At 45.5% G+C, this 13,543-nt stretch overlaps 2 protein-coding genes across 4 annotated transcripts in view; one reads left to right on the top strand and one right to left on the bottom strand.

Annotated features, from left to right (window-relative positions):
- Positions 1-2,918, top strand: part of LOC132993934 (NLR family CARD domain-containing protein 3-like) — a 12,152-nt gene extending 9,234 nt beyond the window's left edge. Inside the window, exons 7-9 of the mRNA XM_061063930.1 lie at positions 656-823; positions 1,231-1,395; positions 1,575-2,918. Of these exons, the coding sequence (XP_060919913.1) occupies positions 656-823; positions 1,231-1,395; positions 1,575-1,755 (514 nt within the window). The 3' untranslated portion in view covers positions 1,756-2,918. The remainder of the gene's footprint in view (positions 1-655; positions 824-1,230; positions 1,396-1,574) is intronic.
- traf5 (Tnf receptor-associated factor 5) lies at positions 2,707-11,638 on the bottom strand. Of its 3 annotated transcripts, none has more exons than XM_061063957.1 (11): positions 11,463-11,638; positions 10,880-11,141; positions 10,575-10,638; positions 9,948-10,049; positions 9,443-9,607; positions 9,151-9,228; positions 7,915-7,989; positions 7,749-7,841; positions 6,647-6,787; positions 4,954-5,119; positions 2,707-3,537 (listed from the first exon to the last, which is right to left on the bottom strand). In XM_061063957.1, the coding sequence occupies exons 2-11, from the start codon at positions 11,125-11,127 to the stop codon at positions 2,951-2,953; spliced, it is 1,719 nt and encodes a 572-aa protein (XP_060919940.1). In that variant the 5' UTR covers positions 11,128-11,141; positions 11,463-11,638; the 3' UTR covers positions 2,707-2,950. The 3 variants fall into 3 exon arrangements, with proteins under 3 accessions (XP_060919940.1, XP_060919931.1, XP_060919922.1); XM_061063948.1 differs by having other exon boundaries at positions 10,880-11,162; XM_061063939.1 differs by lacking the exon at positions 11,463-11,638 and having other exon boundaries at positions 10,880-11,455.
- Positions 11,639-13,543: the final 1,905 nt, after the last annotated feature.

A 13,543-nucleotide genomic window follows, 5' to 3' on the forward strand; every position in this document is an offset into this window, starting at 1 on the left:
TTATTTAATTTTTTGAACAAACAGGACATAGAAACATACACATGACAGCAGGGACTTAAATGAGCAGATTACAGATCACATGGGATTTAAAGACAATCGAAACAAGACATCAAAATATTTTGCAAGACAGTATCATACATGGACATATCTATATCACAGATTTCAGACATTAAACATGGAACAGAGAATATACAACATAGGCAGGAATGTAAAATACAACACCTAGAGAGCATTAAGTATTCTCAGAGGTAAAGGAGGGGCGCCAATCTACATTGCAGCGCCCCCTGTGTAATAGGTCTGCTGTGCCACGTGGGAGGTGGTTTGGGAATGGTTCCCATAGCTTACTGAAAACCCTTTCATTTCCCTTCAACACTGAACTTAAGCGTTCCATTGGTAAGACTTTAAAAATGTCCCCGTACCACTGGTTAATAGATGGAGGTCTGGACTTAATCCACTGAAATAGAAAGGTAGAATATAATATCAAAGATGGTATTTTAAGTATTATTCACTTGTTATTTTGGCCAAACAATTCAAACATAAATGTAGCTTCTGTCTGTAGAAGTCAAACTAAGTTTGGAATAAGGTTGGTTGATGGCAAACCACATCACTGCCTCTGCATGTACCCATTAATAAGAAAAACTGTCTTCCCTATCAGGTTGGCTGGTTGTCGGTTTTCAGAAGTTGGCTGTGCTGATCTTGCGTCCTCTCTGAGGTCAAACCCCGCCCACCTCAGAGTCCTTGATCTGTCCAGGAATGAGCTCCAAGACGCTGGAGTTGACCACCTTTCTAAGTTCTTGCCACATTGTAAGCTGGAGAAACTGAGGTGAGTCTAACCCTTAGATTCCACATCATTTGTATGCCCCGTGCTCGTGTGCGCCATGGTTTTGCTCGGTCCAACAGCTCAGGACCATGACCTGCTCAGGACCATGACCTGCTCAGGACCATGACCTGCTCAGGACTATGACCAGCTCAGGATCACGACCTGCTCAGGACTATGACCAGCTCAGGACCATGACCTGCTCAGGACTATGACCTGCTCAGGACTATGACCTGCTCAGGACCATGACCTGCTCAGGACTATGACCAGCTCAGGATCATGACCTGCTCAGGACTATGACCAGCTCAGGACCATGACCTGCTCAGGACTATGACCTGCTCAGGACTATGACCTACTGAAACTATATATGAAGCAAAGCACATGCTGACTGATGGGTTAACTTTGTCTTCCAGCCTGAAATGCTGCTCATTAAGAGCAGACAGCTGCTTGCATTTGGCCCTCTGCTGCCCCTCCTCTCTCAAAGAGCTGGACCTGAGTTACAACCAGCAGACAGACCGGGGAGTGAAGCTGCTTTGTGATTGGCTGAGGAAACCTCAGTGTTGTCTGGAGATCCTGAGGTGAGTTCTATATCACATTAATGTTGATGATCATATTTACTATCATATGTAGTAAACTCCCAGGGAGCCAAAAGTGAGCCACAACATAATAATCAGATAATCAGGTGGAAGTTTGGAGATGAGGAATTAACACTAAATAGAGATTCTTGTTTTGAATTTCTATTTTTTTTGTCCATAAGGTTGTCAGAGATGACGGACAGCGGCTGTACGTCTCTGGCCTCGGCTCTGACCCTGAACCCTTCACACCTGATAGAGCTGGACCTGAGTAAGACCGATCCACTAGGGTCCGGTGTGCTGCATCTTTCTCAAATACAGAGGGACGATAGCTACAGACTGCAGACTCTGATGGTGACACAGTGATCAAAGGAGCTACAACAGAGACTAAATGATTCATATTACACACACAGTCTGAAACGAAAGAGGTTATCAATCAGGTCTCGATGATCGCCAGCAGCAGGGACTACCTGCCGCACAGCTCCAAAGATTTCCACCTGGAGACAGGCTGTTTTAGGGATTGACAGCTTCCATTCTTCAAGTCTTTTGTACGTGGGTTTCATGACTTCAAATCATAATAAAAAATAAGAAAGTAGAAGCTGTACATGTTGGAGAGACTGTTGGAGTGATGGGGCAGATCACCACCACATTTTTTGGTCTTGTCCAAAGATACGACTGTTTTGGGAAAATATCTGGACAATCATGGAACAGATTCTTGGACAACTGTTTCCATTAACTTTCATCTCACATTATTTGGGTGATCTGCTCAACGAAATAAAAGGAGGTGATAGATACCTTCTGAAAATATTTTCAGTAGCAGCAAAAAAAGCGATCACCCGTAAATGGTTACAGACTGATCCGCCCACAGTAGATAACTGGTTTGAAATATGAAAGAGATTCACCAGATGGAAAGACTGACTTTCTTATCGAGAGTAAGAAAGGACTTGTAAAATGCAAAATGGTCAAAATGGAGACAATATTTGACAGATCACTAGATAAGGTGGTTTGCCCCACACTCATTCTGACAACTTTATGTCATTTACCTCCCTTTCACAGATTTTCTATTTTATTTTATTTTATTTTATCATGTAAATGATGAGAAGACCCCTGGTGAGCTGCACTACTGAGGTTATGACCTAAAATTGAACATGTCTAAATGTCTGGCAATTATTCTGATGTTATGTTGTTGATGTTTTTTCTGTTTAAAAAAATAATACAAAATTTTAGTGGCAAAAAAATAAAATAAAGTGAGAGCGTGTTTTTCCTTGTGATGATGCTCAGAACTGTTGTGTTTGTTTATATTCAAGAAGATGAAAGACGGGTTCAGAAATATTTTATTCATCTCCAGGGGACAAAGTTTGATATGTGCATGAATTGATTCATAAATGATCTGCTGTTAATGAGAAGTTAAGCCAGCTTTACTTTCTAAACTCTAAATATCTATTAACGATTGTATCCATGTTAATAATTAAGTAACTCTTATTAAAACTACTTCCTGAATCATTCTGATTCTAGAAGCATCGACAACACACGGCTTCTAGAACTTTTGAGTTGTTGAGATTTAGAGCTGCTCTAAACTGGCCATGTCCACCTTGACTTTGACAAACAGCGTGTCATCGTCGACATACGAAGCGTTTTGAGGATTCTCCAGCTGGTCGAGGGGAATGAAACAAGACAATCCACTCGCCACGTTGCTGAAAGAGTCTGTGTCGGGTCGCTGGAAGCTTTTGGACGTCAGGTCGGGTCTGAAGCTGAGAGTACGGTGGTTTCCAGCTCCACTTTGATCGAGTATGGACAGAGACACGTTCTGTTTGAAAGGCCACGGCAGCAGAGCATCAAAGTCCCCCGGCATCAGGACCACATAAAGAGACAGGTGAGTCCCTCGCCCCTCCCCGTCACCGTTCAGGTAGGTTTTTGCGGCCATTTTGTAGCCGCAGCGTCCAGTGTGGAACGGTGAACTGGTCAGGCAAGGCGGCTGACCTTTGGCCTCGTCTTCCTTCCTCTTTCTGAAGCCGTCAATCTTCCAGATCAGTTTGCCGTCGTGGGACGTCGCCTCGAGCTCCTGCAGGTGCTGCTTGTTACAAATAAGCTGAGCGGCGTGGAGCTCCAGGACACTCGAGTGATGCCTCAGATTCTCCTCTAAAGTTTCTGGAAGAAGGAAACACAAAAGTTATTCAACTAGCTACTTCCGGTTTGCTTTGATATGGAGTAGGTGTGTTTTGGGGGAGCTCCACCTGAACTTTGCATTACTCTTTGTTTTTGATATTTTTACGCAGCGTGGTAATTAGTTACACGCGAAATGACAAAACCAGGAAAAGGCAAGAAATGTGAAAACTAGCGGACGTAGAAGAGGCTAAAGCTAGCGCTAGCACCACCGCTACTATCGATGACGTCCTAGCAGAAATAACCACTCTCAACAGCACCGTCGACAAAAGGTCGAAAGAGCCACATGAGAGGCGGATCGAGGAATTGGAACAGTGCCATGACAGCTTAACATCTCAAGTAAGACAACAGTTAGCAAAGCTCGACGACCTGGAGTCTCGCTCCTGCCGACATCCACATTATCGGCATTATCAGGGTATAAGGAGAAATCTGAAGAAGGTAGACCTGCTTCCAAAACTACTGGGGGAGGACAACTTTGACCCAGCCCACCGGAGCCCAGTGTCAGCTCAGGATGGTAAATCGAGGGCTAGAATTGCAAGGCTGCACCACCACGTGAAAGAGCTGGTGCTGAGAGAAGGCTCCATCATGTTATGATGGGCGTGCGGTGTTTATCTTCCCTGATCTCACATCAAACACCATGAAGAAACGTTTGAAGATATGAGGAAGAGCCAACAACATCAGGTGTAGATTTCGACATCCTGCAAGGTTTATCTTTACAGTTAACAGCAGCACTCGTACGTTCGATACTCCAGTCCATGCTGAACCGTTTTTGAGCAGCGAGGTGGAGGAGTGGGACTCAAACGCAGCGTGAGACGGATAAATGGATTGTAAAGAGATGGCCTCACTACGAGACGTTTTACTTATACCTGTTATTCCAGAGAGGCCAACAAACATGCATAAGTCAAAGACTACATGTTGTTTTTATTATTTAAATGATTGTTTACATGTGAAGTCAGGTGACTTCCGTGGTATGTGAGAAGTGGCTAGTTTTTTGCTAGCTTTAACTTGGGGTTTGCGGTATGAAGTACTGCTCCCTTTTTGTTCTTTAAGTAACTTTTCGTTCATTTTCCTTTTGGGAGGGGGGTGGGGGGTAGGTTTTTATTTTTATGTTTGCTGTTTTTTGTTTAGTCTGTATTTTCTATGTTTATAAAAGCATTAAATATATTTTCCAAACACAGAGTGCACGTGATCGTAACAAGATGCTTTAATGTTCGGTGTGTTTACGTCTGAACTTTGAGATTCTTCTTTCTGATGGAGCTCGGGTCAACGGTTTCTGAGACGCACCTGGAGAATCTTTGTGCTGGTAGACGAATCTCTAACTCTCTTTAATGGGGTTCGGCTCTACTAAACACTCCTGAACACATTCACAGTCACAGAGGAAGTGTGATTAGCTCCTCTTACCCAGATGTTCTTTGAGTGCCTCCGTGGCTGAAATTTTCTGGATTACAGCATCCACAGACTTCTTGAGCTGCTCCAGATCCTCTAGACCAGAACCGAGTCCTCGAGACACCTGCTGGATGTCGAGCTGTACGGTAGACAGGACGTCCTCTTGCCGGCTCAGAGTCCTCTGAACACAGACAGAAGAAACCAGAACGTGGAGTCAAGACTCAGATCAGCATGTGCAACAATTCCTTTATTAGCAGGGGCGTGTCCAGAGGGGTCGCATGGGCCCCCCTTGAAATCTGATTGGCCACCCTAAAATCCAAATCTATGATTGGCTATTTGCCTCATTAGAGGCGGGACTAGATTCAAATGAACTATTCTGTTTTTAAGAGTCTGCTGGTCGATCTCTTCACGTGTTGATGTCGTTTTTTTTGTACTTTGACTTTTAAACAAAAACGTTTAAATGTCCTGACATAAACGTGTCGAACTTACCAATAAATGGTCTTGTAGACTGTGGTCGTAATAAGTATTTTTCATTGGCTGTTGTTCTTCCTGTGTGTAAATAGCCAGCTCCAGGAGCCGATTGGCCCATCAATTTTCTGCTCCGCCAATGATACGCTGCAGACAGGAAGATGACGTTGTCGCGGCGCAGGGAGACTCCATCTCCCTCACTCTACACTGGACACGCCACGTGACCTTCGTTAATCTGTTCTTAGTTTGTTTTGTGTAAGTTAATGTTGGCGTGAATCGTTAATTACTAGAACCTTGTTTTCTCCTGTTTTTAGTTCGTTAAAACCCCTGACCCTGACCCTAAGGGGGTTGTCTTTTATTTCCCTTGATTCATCAGCTCCTGTTTGTTTGTTTGGTTTGGACTATGAAGTTATTCATATCAGCACATCATATCTCTGAAGTTATTCATATCAGCACATCATATCTCTGAAGTTATTCATATCAGCACATCATATCTCTGAAGTTATTCATATCAGCACATCATATCTATGAAGTTATTCATATCAGCACATCATATCTCTGAAGTTATTCATATCAGCACATCATATCTATGAAGTTATTCATATCAGCACATCATATCTCTGAAGTTATTCATGTATCAAAAATAAATAACGTTCTGGTTGAAAGGGTTAAAGTGTTCTCTCTGGAAGTTTGAGAAGTGAGAGATTTGGGTCTTTGTTCATGTTGTGTCTCGGCTTCCTCTAGAAGGGGAATAACATGAGCAAGTGTTTCCATGTGATCTGAAAACTTTGATTTGTGACTTTACACTTCTTTGTTTTTCATTCCCAAAGAATCAAGAAGATTCACACGTTGCCAAATCGTCTTCAAGTTCATATTGGTGGAACGGGGAAACATTTTATGCGTGTGACCACAAATTTTTATCCCGACGCTCAGCCTCCACCAATCAGACTGTGACGTCCTTCAACCACCGCCGTCCTCATTCATACACGACCTGCTCCGACCTCCACCTCAGTGGGGAGGAATACAAAGGAGAAATCCTTCCTGCAGATTATTACATATGATCTTTAGTAATGCGTCTCCAGATAACACTTGTTGTGAATTGGTGCTATACAAATAAAGATTGATTGTCTGATTGATGCCTCCCTTCATAAGCCTGAGCCCCAGGTGCTTGTGTAAAGATTTGTGTTGATGGATGGTTGAAGTGTCGACGTTTTGAACGGTTCTTGAAGTCTGTACTCACCTGAGCTGCTGACACGATGTGTTCATGGCTGCTCGTCTGCTGCTGCAGCAGTCCAATCTTCTTCTGCAGACCAGCGAGATGTAAACCATCCACCTGGACCTCCTGCTGCCTCAACAGCGCCTCCTCCTGGAGAACCTCCACCTGCCCGAGGAGGCAGAATAACAATCAAACATGGTACACTTCCTGTCCGGAGGTCTTGAGGTGTCCCAGATGACCTTTTGATTATTGTTCACTCTTTCACACTACACAATAAAACGATCGTTTCTCAGAGTCGACGGGTCCCGAAACCCTTCGTCTGCTGGATCGGATCATATTCATAACACCAAGTCTCACCTCGGCGTTTGAAATGTCATAGACTCTCGTCCTCCACATGGTTTTTTATCATAAACAGTGAAGTGGAACATTCAGTGAGCTGTTCTTAAACTGCAAAAATGTCGCCGCTGCCACCTAGTGGCGACTGTTTGTTACTACAAAATACAGTTTGAGTGAAATCATCACAGTATTGTTGGTTTGTCTTATTTCTCATGGTGCTGAGAAGATATCATAACTTCAGGTAATCTTTGAGGACCAGGTGAGTGTGTGCGTGTGGCGTACCTGTTGCTCCAGGTGAGTGTGTGTGTGTGTGTGTGTGTGTGTGGCGTACCTGTTGCTCCAGGTGAGTGTGTGTGTGGCGTACCTGTTGCTCCAGGTGAGTGTGTGTGTGTGTGGCGTACCTGTTGCTCCAGGTGAGTGTGTGTGTGGCGTACCTGTTGCTCCAGGTGAGTGTGTGTGTGTGTGGCGTACCTGTTGCTCCAGGTGTGTGTGTGTGTGGCGTACCTGTTGCTCCAGGTGTGTGTGGCGTACCTGTTGCTCCAGGTGAGTGTGTGTGTGTGTGGCATACTCGTTGCTCCAGGTGTGTGTGTGTGTGTGGCGTACCTGTTGCTCCAGGTGAGTGTGTGTGTGTGTGGCGTACCTGTTGCTCCAGGTGTGTGTGTGTGTGTGTGGCGTACCTGTTGCTCCAGGTGAGTGTGTGTGTGTGTGGCGTACCTGTTGCTCCAGGTGAGTGTGTGTGTGTGTGGCGTACCTGTTGCTCCAGGTGTGTGTGTGTGTGTGTGTGGCGTACCTGTTGCTCCAGGTGTGTGTTACTTCTCAGGACCAGCAGCATGTGATGATTGACAGCAGCGTCTTCGTGCAGCTTCACTCTCCGTCTCTTATCCTGCAGAAAGAAAGACTTCAGGTAAAGAAGACAGGAAGTTCAGTCTGATGACTCATTCTCCAGGTGAACTCACCTGCACCAGGCAGCCAAACCTCCTGTAAGAACAGTCAGCATGAACCTCTGGACACGCCTCTCGGTGCTCCGCCAGCTGGAAGAGATCACACACACTCTGAGACTCATCATGGACGATTAATCACACTTTGAATCGCATGTTTGAAAATCCATTATTCGCATTTAAAAATAAAACTTATTAGGCTTTTATTCTGAAGGTTTGTCCTGTATCTTAATCTGAGAGTACTTTACTTGCTGTGTGCTTTTATTTAAAACAAAATTAAGGACCTTCCTGTAGCTGGAAGGTTAGGACAGGAAGTTAAGCTCAGAAACAGGAAGTGGTTAGGGATCCCAAAGTGAGGTCAAACAGCTCAAAGGAATGGGAACAAAGGTCAATGTGTGATGTCATAAGGTCAATGTGTGATGTCATCAGGTCAATGTGTGATGTCATCAGGTCAATGTGTGATATCATAAGGTCAATGTGTGATGTCATCAGGTCAGTGTGTGATGTCATGAGGTCAGTGTGTGATGTCATGAGGTTAATGTGTGATGTCATGATTTCAGTGTGTGATGTCATAAGGTCAGTGTGTGATGTCATGAGGTCAGTGTGTGATGTCATGAGGTCAGTGTGTGATGTCATGAGGGAGGTCAATGTGTGATGTCATAAGGTCAATGTGTGATGTCATAAGGTCAATGTGTGATGTCATAAGGTCAGTGTGTGATGTGGGAGCCATGCACAGTAAAAAGCTGTTGAACTGATCCACACGGTGGTCATTTAGTCCTGGTGTCACTCTCAGGATCTCAGACTCTTCAACCATGATGTGCTGCTGTGTTCCAGGAAAGCTTTGACATACTGTTTCTCTTAAAGGTGACATATTTAAAATCTTCTTCTCCATGTTCCTCTGACTCTAACATGTGTCTCTAGTCTGTCTACAAACCCCCCAATCATGAGAAAAGTCCATCCTCTCTGTCTTCTGCCTGCTCCACTTTTCAGAAAATGTGTGCTCAAACAGACATGACATCACAAAGGGCAGTAGCCCCTCCCCCAGGTGGATGTTTGTTCTTCTCACAAACACCTTCTCACCGTAAACAATAGGACATGGTCGATGTCTCTAATTAGATTTTTACTAGATAATAAAGTTTCAAACTCGATTGTTTAGACGTCCCTAACCCTTACCCCCCCTCCCCCATCCCCCCCTCTGACCAATCAGCAGCTGAGCAGACGATGCACTGTGTGTCTGTAGAGTGATGAGCTCACCTGGTGTCTGGGGAGCGTCTGGGAGCAGCTGTTGGGACAGTCCACCTCCACCTGAGGACAGGTACTGTGCAGGTGATCCTACAGGACACAGAGCAACAAACATTCAGGATGAATCAGAGACATCCCAGGTGTGCAGCCTCGGTGAGGACTTTACCTGGACCTCAGTGAGGACTTTACCTGGACCAGGCTGAGGACTTTACCTGGACCTCAATGAGGACTTTACCTGGATCAGGCTGATGACTTTACCTGGACCTCAATGAGGACTTTACCTGGACCTCAGTGAGGACTTTACCTGGACCAGGCTGAGCTGGAGTGGCTGCTGGCAGTGAGGGCAGGGCTCTGTGCGCTGACGACAGGTGTTGGTTACGTGATCCTGCAGGTGTCTCCTCTGTAGCGCCGCCCTGCAGCCCGGATTAGTGCACTGCAGCTGCTCGTATTGACACAAGCTCAGGTGCTCCTGCAGAGAAGGGAACAACCAATCAGAGAGCGCCATGACGAGACTGTCGTTTCAAGCCGTGATATTTACGCCTCTGAGACGTTTCTCCGTCAGTCTGAACGTCATGGAGGCGTAATGTGGGGACGCAGTGACCCCCCCCCTCTATCCCATCTTCAGAGGCGTTACAGAGGGGAGGCGGGATCAGCTGATCCAGCGGGGGAGAACAGCGCTGTGTGTGTGTGCATGTCTGACTATGTGTGTATGTGGAGCGGACGTGATGAGGGCGGAGCTTAGCTACGGCACTTTAATGGAAACGCAGTCTGAAGAGGACTTTACTTATCTCTAAGGCGAGGCTGTTCACCTGCAGGCGCTGTAATGTGACGACAGAGGTGCATGCTGGGTAGTTGGTGCAGTACACCTCTAAACAGGAGATCTCTCGTTTGCAGCATTTATCTTGAAAAACCTGCAGAAAGAAAACTCTTTTAATTACTCAGGTTAATTACCACAGACTGTATGTAAGAAGTGGGCGTGGCCATGGTGACATCAGGACTTCTGGTATTTTGGTTGTCGCCATCTTGTCAGCACCATGAAGCGGTTTAGAGTTTGTTGTGTGGGTGCCAATCAGCCAGAAGTGACCATATTTGGAGAAGAGGGCGGAGCTTTAAGTGTCAGTGCTAAGTTCCCAGTCCCAGGTAGCCCCTCCCCCTCTTTCAAGGAGACGCTGTGATGAAGAAGACTTCTGATCTACAGATTAACTCTTCAGGAAGTAAATCAGCTGACATGTCGGAACATTTTATCATAGAATGAGACTGCTTTACGCCCCCTGCTGGACATTAGACAGAAGACGTCCACTTCTTATATACATCCTTATTTATGAACAAATACCTTTACATCTAATGACATCAGCACCAGGTGTACTTTTTGTTTACAGCTAATTAGCTAACACTAGCATGCTAACATGCTAAACAGAGATAGTGAATGTTCTGACCTCAGCCGGTGTGATCACAGCGCCCTCTACTGGACAAACGGGGCTGGATGGTGATGAAGACTCCCTGGAATAAAAAAGAACAGTTGTTCAGCGGGGATTTAAGGTGGACTGTGTCAGTGTGAGTGTGTTTTAAGGTGGACTGTGTCAGTGTGAGTGTGTTTTAAGGTGGACTGTGTCAGTGTGAGTGTGTTTTAAGGTGGACTGTGTCAGTGTGAGTGTGTTTTAAGGTGGACCGTGTTGATGTGAGTGTGTTTTAAGGTGGACCGTGTTGATGTGAGTGTGTTTTAAGGTGGACTGGTTCCTACAGTAGTCCCTGCAGACAGTGGTAGCAGTAGATGTGTCCACAGGAGTTCTGCTGAGGGTTGAGAACGACTCCTCTGCAGACGGGACAAACATACTCCTCCTTCAGCATCAACACAAACTTCAAAGAGTTCTGGATGGAGGTCAGCTCAGACTCCCAGGAGTCCACTGGGCCCACAGACCTCCTCATGGCCTCCTCAGACCTCGTCATGGACTCCTCAGATCCTCCCAGCTTTGTGTCAGCCGTTGCCATGAGTCTCCACGAGGCTGGACAGATCACACAGGTGCCTTTAAAAATCAGATTATAGATTTGTAAACTGTTTCCCTTGCTGGTGATGTTTACCTCTGAGGATTTGAATCAGACTTTAATGAAGCTGAGCCTGAGAGGCAGAACTGAGGGCTTAAATCTGACATGTGATGTACGGGCTCTCTGCCCTACATTTAGTCTGTCAGGTTACAGAGAGTCTACAGCGCTCTTCTCAGGTCGTCTTTAATAGCTGCTGAATCTTAAACCTGTGTCAGCCCCCGGTAGCCCCGCCCCTAAGTCCTCTGAAGATCATTAAAACAACGGAGATCGTATCAAAGTACCTAATGACGGTTTTCTGCACCTGAAGCCTGAAAGACTGCAGACACTCTGACCTGTTTCAAACTGACATGTTCCCCTAACAGAGCTGTGTTACTTTCACTTTCATGCCACACACACACACACACACACACACACACACAGAAACACACACACAGAAACACATATACAGACACACACACAGACACAGACACACACACACACACACACACACACACACACACACACACACACACACACACAGAAACACACACACAGACACACACACACACAGACACACACACAGAAACACGCACACACACACACACACACAGACACAGACACACACACAGAAACAGACACACACACACACATACACACACACACACGCACAGAAACACACACACAGACACAGACACACACACACACACACACACACACACACACACACACACACACACACACACAGACACACACACACACACACACACACACACACACACACACACACACACATACACACACACAGTAAGGTGTGTCTCTTTCTTACCCCCAGTCGGTGAGATTCCTGCAGACTCCTCCACTCTGCAGCTTCTTCACTGATTGATGTTATTAGTTTAACTTCCTGTGATCGATCCAACTGCTGCAGCAGAGCAGGAAGTGCAATGACAGGAAGTGAGTCACAGGAACAACCTGCTGCTGCTGGTTTCACTGCAGTGAAGGAAGAAGCCCTCAGTGTGTTTACTGCAGATCAAGAGTAAAGTCTTTCTTATTAAAAGTACTGAATCATTTACATCGACTGTAGTTATATTCATTCTTTACTGCAGCCCTTCATGAAACACAAAAACATTTCACCTGCTGCAGATTCAAATGTGTGAAATGTTGACGAGAAACGACCTTTTGCTGCTGAGGCTTATATAAACAGGAAGTGACGTATGACTGATGCTTCAGACGTTTAATCCAATCAGTAACAAGTACTAAAGTACTACCCTATAAACTTTGTGATATATTAACATGAGATGTTTTTAACATCTGGTGAAAAGTTTTTCACATTCATGAAATGTTTGTCCAGATGTGATGAAAACAGAAGCTCCAAGACAAGGTTACAGCCTGTTTACCCACTGCAGACGTTACAGTCTGTTTACCTGCTGCAGACGTTACAGTATCGTTACCTGCTGCAGACGTTACAGTCTGTTTACCTGCTGCAGACGTTACAGTATCGTTACCTGCTGCAGAAGTTACAGTATCGTTACCTGCTGCAGACGTTACAGTCTGTTTACCTGCAGACGTTACAGTATCGTTACCTGCTGCAGACGTTACAGTCTGTTTACTTGCTGCAGACGTTACAGTCTGTTTACCTGCTGCAGACGTTACAGCCTATTTACCTGCTGCAGACGTTACAGTCTGTTTACCTGCTGCAGACGTTACAGACTGTTTACCTGCAGACGTTACAGTCTGTTTACCCGCTGCAGACGTTACAGTCTGTTTACCTGCTGCAGACGTTACAGCCTATTTACCTGCTGCAGATGTTAAAGACTGTTTACCTGCTGCAGACGTTACAGTCTGTTTACCTGCAGACGTCACAGTCTGTTTACCTGCAGACGTTACAGTCTGTTTACCCGCTGCAGACGTTACAGTCTGTTTACCTGCTGCAGACGTTACAGTATCGTTACCTGCTGCAGACGTTACAGTCTGTTTACCTGCTGCAGACGTTACAGTATCGTTACCTGCTGCAGAAGTTACAGTATCGTTACCTGCTGCAGACGTTACAGTCTGTTTACCTGCAGACGTTACAGTATCGTTACCTGCTGCAGACGTTACAGTCTGTTTACTTGCTGCAGACGTTACAGTCTGTTTACCTGCTGCAGACGTTACAGCCTATTTACCTGCTGCAGACGTTACAGTCTGTTTACCTGCTGCAGACGTTACAGACTGTTTACCTGCAGACGTTACAGTCTGTTTACCCGCTGCAGACGTTACAGTCTGTTTACCTGCTGCAGACGTTACAGCCTATTTACCTGCTGCAGATGTTAAAGACTGTTTACCTGCTGCAGACGTTACAGTCTGTTTACCTGCAGACGTCACAGTCTGTTTACCTGCAGACGTT

This window comes from Labrus mixtus, chromosome 2, assembly GCF_963584025.1.
Source record: "Labrus mixtus chromosome 2, fLabMix1.1, whole genome shotgun sequence".
Classification (NCBI taxonomy): Eukaryota; Metazoa; Chordata; class Actinopteri; order Labriformes; family Labridae; genus Labrus; species Labrus mixtus.